At 44.0% G+C, this 6,978-nt stretch overlaps 2 protein-coding genes across 5 annotated transcripts in view; both read right to left on the bottom strand.

The window, feature by feature from the left end:
- LOC106958957 (zinc finger protein 852-like) overlaps positions 1-609 on the bottom strand; it is a 9,568-nt gene extending 8,959 nt beyond the window's left edge. For 2 of the 4 annotated variants that reach the window (XM_015051151.1, XM_015051147.1), the window contains exons 1-2: positions 281-609; positions 126-197 (exon numbers count right to left, since the gene is read on the bottom strand). In XM_015051151.1, coding sequence (XP_014906637.1) covers positions 126-197; positions 281-509 — 301 coding nt within the window. In that variant the 5' untranslated portion in view covers positions 510-609. The remainder of the gene's footprint in view (positions 1-125; positions 198-280) is intronic. The other 2 variants (XM_015051148.1, XM_015051149.1) reach the window with 2 other exon arrangements.
- A 1,040-nt stretch (positions 610-1,649) lies between these two features.
- The window catches only part of LOC106958952 (uncharacterized), a 22,018-nt gene continuing 16,689 nt past the window's right edge, over positions 1,650-6,978 (bottom strand). The window contains exons 17-21 of the mRNA XM_015051144.1: positions 6,651-6,751; positions 5,917-6,146; positions 5,753-5,811; positions 3,489-4,897; positions 1,650-2,399 (exon numbers count right to left, since the gene is read on the bottom strand). Coding sequence (XP_014906630.1) covers positions 2,377-2,399; positions 3,489-4,897; positions 5,753-5,811; positions 5,917-6,146; positions 6,651-6,751 — 1,822 coding nt within the window. The 3' untranslated portion in view covers positions 1,650-2,376. The remainder of the gene's footprint in view (positions 2,400-3,488; positions 4,898-5,752; positions 5,812-5,916; positions 6,147-6,650; positions 6,752-6,978) is intronic.

Here is a 6,978-nt window from a genome sequence, read left to right on the forward strand (position 1 = left end):
ACAAAGAGCTGCGATTAAAATGAGTAACTCAAGACTTCTTGTTGTGATAAATATAAAGAAACGTTAATTTTGAACCAGTTCAGTTCGGTATATTAACAGCGTTAAAAGCAGTGAGCTGTTCCTACCTGCGTGCTGCCGCTGCTCCTCACCTACAACCACCACCTCATGGCTCTGCAGGTCCGGGAGCCCCGCTTTGGCTTCCCACACACAAACAAACATCTGATTAACATCCCAGCTGCTTTAATTCAGCAAAACTGCGCCTCTCCAGTCCACCACTGACCTCCTCTGTGCAGCTTGACCTGCGGCTGCAGCAGCTCCAGCTGCCTCCTCTGGCGGTCGATCTCCCGTCTGAAGCCCGACGCCTCCTTCTCGTAGTCGGCTACGGTCCGCTCCACCACCGCTATGATCTCCCGGGCGGCGGTGCTCAGCTTCTCGGTGATGATTCCTCTCAGGATGCCGCTCTTAGACATGTTGAGTGGATCGGAACCGCTGCTGCTGCAGTAAAACATCCTGGATTTCCTCTGTTTGTTAAAAACTTCTGGACGGCCGTTGGATAGATCTACTTCCGGTGCTTGGGGAGGAAAGACGTAACGGCTGAAAACTGGCAGAAAGGATCAGTGGCGCCATCTTGTGTTCGCCTCTACAGCTGCATCCGAAATTAGGACGTAATCTAAACATAATTAATCTAAAAAAACAAAACAAGTTAAACATTTTATATACATTAATTCGGTTTATTTAAATTAATTTCATTAGACCATGGTCTAAAAATATGTATTTAATTCTTTGTCTAATTTTAACCGAATTTTTAAAGCTGTTCTAGACATAATTATAGCTTTGCCCCTCTTGTTACAGTAAAAAATATTTTCTTTGTATCAAAAGCTTTTGGACGGCCGTCTGACTTTCGGTACTTGGGGAGGAAAAACATAACCAAATGAAAAACCACGCAGTTTGGCAGAAATACACTGAAAACATCAGTCTGCCTTCACCTCTGCAGCTGCAGTTCTACACATATGACAGCGTTACTCCTCCTGTGACTGTTATACGGCAAAACTTAAGCAATCAATCAATTTTATCTCTAAAGCTCCCTTCATGTTGGAGGCAGCTCACTGGAAACGCATAATAACTGGTATTTCTGAACTGGGTTTGAACTCTCCAGGGTCACAGTCTGCAGGTTGAAATACCAAAGTTGTAAATTAAAGTGAAACTGGTGGGAACCTCCCGTTTTCTCTCCTCTGTTGGAGGGCTGGTGGATATTAAAAGCTTTCACCTCTTCTTCACTCTGGGTTCTGCCAGGAGTCTCAATGGTCTTTCATTAAAGCATCTGAAGGCGTTCTGTGTTATTTTGGATTTGTTTATTAATTGAAACAGTGTCTCATATCAAAATAAGAATAATTAATTTATTTCCTTAACTCTCTGTCCCTCTGTTAATGAGTGTAGTAGAAAAGCCTTTATTTTATAATCGTCTGTCCAGTGCAGGCTTTCTGAGGGCTGCCTCTGATTGGCTGATCAGGCCCTCCTGGTGACTCCTTCACACAAACTCCCACTCACAGAAATGCCAGGTGGCTCTAAAAAGTGGCCTTGGACACATTTTTGATACATTTCAAGCCTGATTACAATATTTTAAATGTACACACACAACACACAGCTTGTAAAGTTTGATAACTGAGAATATAATTGTGAATAATTGTGCCTTCATTTATGCCACTTCTTGTGGTCCAGTACACCGTTCAACCAAATGAAAAACCACAGCATGGCAGAAATACAATAACTAAAAACTGAAGGATTTATTTAAAATATTAACAAAGAACATCTCAAACAGAATTCAAAACAACAAGAAAAACTCTTGTCAGCTTCAAATCGTCTGGGTACTTAAAAAAAGTCAGGGTTTCCAGACATTACCCTAAAAATATGAAATCTTCATAAAACTCAATAATATCCAGGAATTTATGCTGAACCCGTTTTGTCACTTTTTATTAAGAAACGTCCCAAGTGAGAGGAACTCCCAGGAAAGAGAAGCTTCCACTTCACGGAGCTTCAAAACCAAAACCTGTGAGTTGGTCACAGTTTCAACATGGCAGCGAGGAGCAGCAGAGGAAATCCTCCTCAAACATAAACGAACAGCTGTAACAGGAACAAGAAGGACCCAAAGGAAAAACGTTTCCTCCTTCATTCAGTGCGCCGGACCGAACCAGAACTCTGGAAACCCAACTCAGCCTGAGCAGACGCTTTTCTGACATTTTGTACCTGGATTCTGCTGAACGACGCCAACAGGAGTTGATATCCAGATGTTGCTGTTACGGTTTTTCAGTTTTTTTGTGGTTCTGCTGCCGTTTTTCCTGAGTTTTCTTCTGCAGACGACGTCCAGACGGCTTCAGGCTACTTCTGCTCAGGATCGCCCCCTACAGACGGATTTACAACACACTTTCAATGATGCTTCATATTCTGACTGTTTAATTCAGGTTTAAATGGCTTTAAGCCGTTTCCTGCTCAGTGAACTTTTTAATGTTTTAAACTTTGTTTTATGTTTGGTAAATTGTGGAGCATTTGGTCAGCTGCTGTAAAAGTAAACTCAGAAAGCGACCGATCAGTTTGTGATTATCAAAACGGAAAAAGATTCACTGAAGTGTTTTCAGACTCAAAACTTGTCGGCTTTTCAGCTTATTCCTTTTCAAAAGATATTTGGCTTTTTATCATCTTGTGCAACAACATTGTTCTGCGTTTGCAGTGAATTCTCGTCGTCTTTTCTGGCTTTTCTCTGCGAGCTTCAGTCAGTTACTTATGATGAGAATAAGGAGCAAATGAGGAAGTTTCTTATTTGTTTTGTTCTTAATATGAGCATAAAGTTGTAATTCCATGAGCACTCCACACCAAACTGCGTTAAAATGAGAAATACTGAGCATCTTGTCAATCATGGTTTGTCATAAAAAACTAATTAATCATATGATAAATTAAAATAATTTCCATTTGCATGATTTCATGTTTCCTTTTCTCCTGAAAACTGGATGATAAACTCTGGTTCCTTTTGTTTCCAGACATTTCATAATTCATTTTATTTGTTGTTTTGTTTATTTTGCGTATTTTAAATGTCTTCCTGCTCCAGTGTTAAATGTTAAATGATGCATTATGATGCTATGACCACTACACTAGTTGAAAATTATCTCAAAACAACAATATTATCATTTATCACAATAACTTCTGGGTCAATTTATCATCCAGAAAACTGTGTTATTGTGAGCGGTTTATAATGATTAAATTCTTTAAACAGAATTAAATGATTATGAGCTGCAGGACTTTGAAACGATTCTTTAAACGACTGAATCAGTTTCACAGACAGACCCAGAGCTGCTGATCTCATCAAGTCCATCTGAGCTTTTTCTCAAATTTAAATATTTTTCTCATCGTTGTGAGATTTTCTTCCAGCCAACAGTGAAACTATTCTGGTGTTTTCATGAATATAATGGCTTCAGTCTTGTGTTTTCAGCCGTTACCTTTGTGTCGGATCATGTGTCTCCGGCAGCCACTTCTGGTGAAGAACATTTTCCCGCAGATCTTGCAGGTGTAGGTTTTCTTGTGAGTCTGTAGGTGTTCCTTGAGTGCAGCGTTGGAGTCGCAGCGCTGGCGGCAGACTCCGCAGACGAGGCCCTGGTTGTTGACGTGGCTCCTCCATACGTGTCTCATCAGGATTCCCCTCGACTGGTGGTACGTTTGGCACACTTCACACAGATGCTGAGGCTTCTGAACAGCTGGAGGCAAACTGCCGTCTGTGTTGGCAGCTGAAGGCCCGGGGGTTGAATTCTCCAACACCTTCCTTGCCTCTGCGCTGGTTTGCTGCGAGTCTCTTCCAGATACGTGAGGCTGAGGAGTCGATGAGTCTTCATCCCCGTCTCCATCGTCACTATCAACTATCTCCACCGCCTCCATGTTCTCCATCGTCTTCGCTGCTGCATGCTTCTCTTCATCTCCGTCTTCCGTTCTGGTTTTCTGCTGCTTTGCATCTTGACCAGATACCTGAGGCTGGGAAGATGCTTCGTCTCCATCATCATCATCCTCAATGTCGATGATTTCCACCTCCTCTGTCTTGCCGTTCGTCTCTTTGTTTGGTGAAAGCTCAACTTTTTTCTTCTTTGCTGTTTCCACAGCTCCTGTACTTGTCTGTCTCTTTGCATCTGTACCAAACGTCCAAGGCTGCAGAGACCAGACTGTGGCGTTTTTATCACCTCCATCCTCACCATCAACTATTTGCACCGCTTCCATCCTCTGGTTTGTCGATCCAACTTCCAGTTTGATTTCTTTCTTCTTCCCCTTCTTCTCTCTGTCCTTCCTCTTTTCCTTCCTTTCCTTCTCTCTCTCCTTCTTCTTCTTCTTCTTCTTCGTCTTCACGCGTTTTTTGCTCGTGTCTTGATTCATTTCATTCTCCGGCCTCCTGGGGTGAAACGACGACAGCCGGGAAGACTCTGCGCTTCCAGGGTCGTGGTAGTCCTCACTGTCCTCCGTTTCGCCATCGTCTCCCTGGCTGTTCGCCGCCGCGGCTGCAGGTTTCTGTCCCATTGGGTCTGCAGGTTCAGTCTTTGTTTCTGGCGCTGAAATCTGCCCAGACGACCCCGTCTGCGGGAGACCGAGAGAGAGCTTGCAAACCAGAGGATGTTGGTTGTACCGTTCATCGTCGCTGTCGTCCGTCCGCTCGTCGTCCGTGTTTGCCGTGGGTTCAGGATGTTTGTCCGTCTCCTGCACAGGAGGACCGCTCTGTTTGGCCGTAACGGTCTCCAGACCCAAGACTTCGGTGGACTTCACATTTCTCTGATGGTCGTTGTCCTCACTGTCTTCGGTTTCAACGTCCTCACTGGACGCTCCGCTGGATCGACTCTGTGATGTTTTCCTTCGTTTTATTCTATTTTTGCTGCAGATGAAACATAAGTTAGCATGGCTAAAGGAAGCTTTGCATTAACATGAAACATGTCTGTCCACAGCGTATTAAAGAGGCCCTGCCTATAAGATACATTAACGATGTTTAAACCAGATGGAAACAATCGCTCTGCAGCCGCCTCACAAACCTTCAAACACTCCAGTGGTTAGCAGGAGCTAATGCTAACGCGCCAAGCCATCAGTTTAATTCTTACACAACTTAAATGGTCTACAGTTGACTTAGATTTTTATGCCTGTATCTTGTTGTCTAGTTTCATTTCTTTTGTTCCTGTATGTTTCTTGTTTGTAAACAGGAAACTGACCTGCTGCGTAAGCAATGTCCATCTACTTCAAAATAAGAGCATCAATATAAGTTATCGACTATTCTTAACAGTCAATAACCAAAACTTCAACAAAGGCGTCAAACTTTATCAACAGAAAGAGAAAGATGAGAAAACAGCCAAGCGAAGTGCTAAGTTAAGGATTTAGCGCTAAGTGTTAGCTAACAGTTAGCTAAAGCGCTAACTGTAAAATTAGCTCCACTGTTAGCAGAAGTGAGTCCAACACTGAAAGTTTACAACTCAGACCTGAAGATGCAGATTTTGTTCCTATAACCTTTTGAAAAGGTTATTTTTTAATTATTAAAGGAAAGAAACATTTTTCTTGAACAGAACTCAGCTTTCGAACCGAATCTGAATCTCTTCTACGAGTACAAACGTAAACCCCGACAAACCCCGGCCTGGTTTGGTCTCAAACCTCTGCAAACCGAGCGCCGCATCTTCACGCTTCGTTTCATATTTAAATCCCCACAGAGATCCGACTACAGCCTGGACTGATATTCAGGACTTACCTGGCAGGAGAAACGTCGACGCGACTCCGTTTCTCGCTGGTCTGGGCGTTACTTTGCTCCTGGAAGAGTTTGAGACCCGAATGAAGCCGACACCTCCCCACCTGAACACTGAGGCCTGGCCATGCGCTGCTGGAGCCTCACAGGACAGAGAAAAGGCTTCTGACCTTCAGGCGGATGAAGAGCAGAGACCCGCTGGCTGATCTCAGGGTCCTGCTGATGTCATCCGACGTCAGATTCTGCAGGTTGATGGGCTTCACGTCGCTGCCGAGACCGGTCAGGAAGTCCAGCGCTTCTCCAGCCAGCTGAGGGAAGGTCGTCCGCAGCAAGCGGAGGAACTCGGCCTCCTGAAGGGAGCCGGGACACTGAAACCTCAGGATGGGGCATTTCTGCAACACTGGGAGGAATAAAGACAGCTGGTCACCATGGAGACCTGAACACGCCGAACAGAGACAAAACTGTTCTTTGAACCTGAAGAGGAACGATCCAGTCATAGATCTAGAGTTATAGAGTTCTTCCAGCTGGAGACCAGAGATCAGGCTGACCTCTGACCTCTGACCTGACCCTCGGGTTCCACAGTGGGCCTTCTACCAGCTGCAGAACATTTCCAGGACCGGAGGACTAAAGTCTCATCCAGGCTTTGATTCCTGCAGCTTTCAGCTTCTATGCACCACAAATCTGGAGCAAACGTCCAGAAAACTGTAAAACTGCTGAAACACTGAGAGCCTTTAAATCTCGACTAAAATCCAGGTGGTTAATAATCAATGAAACATTAATCAATAACCTGACGTGTAACAACGACAAAATGTCATATTTAAATTGTTTCTGTGATGCAACTGCCATGTTGCTGAAACCTGCTATATAAATAAACTTGATTGATTATTGAAAGCTCTGAGTTCACCTAGAGGAGAGGCAACGTCTATCATGGGGTCGGCCACGATGCAGATCTTCAGCTCCACCAGGTCTTCTGGGTCAGAGGTCGTCCTGCTGGGTGACTGAGTTCTGACAAAATAAGAGGAAATGGAGAAATTAGTCAGAAATCAAAGAGTTTAACTGGGGATGGAGATTTATAAGAAAAAATCAATACGATTCCAATATCACTGCATGTGATCACGCAAATACGGCACATGGCACGGGAACCGATCAGCAGAACCGTTAAGCAAGCAGCTTAACGAGTCCAAGAAACTGAACTACTGCGAACCAGTTCCTGTAGAGAATCAGTTCTTTTA

This window comes from Poecilia latipinna, unplaced genomic scaffold, assembly GCF_001443285.1.
Source record: "Poecilia latipinna isolate Pla-1442-1.1 unplaced genomic scaffold, P_latipinna-1.0 Scaffold1034, whole genome shotgun sequence".
Classification (NCBI taxonomy): domain Eukaryota; kingdom Metazoa; phylum Chordata; class Actinopteri; order Cyprinodontiformes; family Poeciliidae; genus Poecilia; species Poecilia latipinna.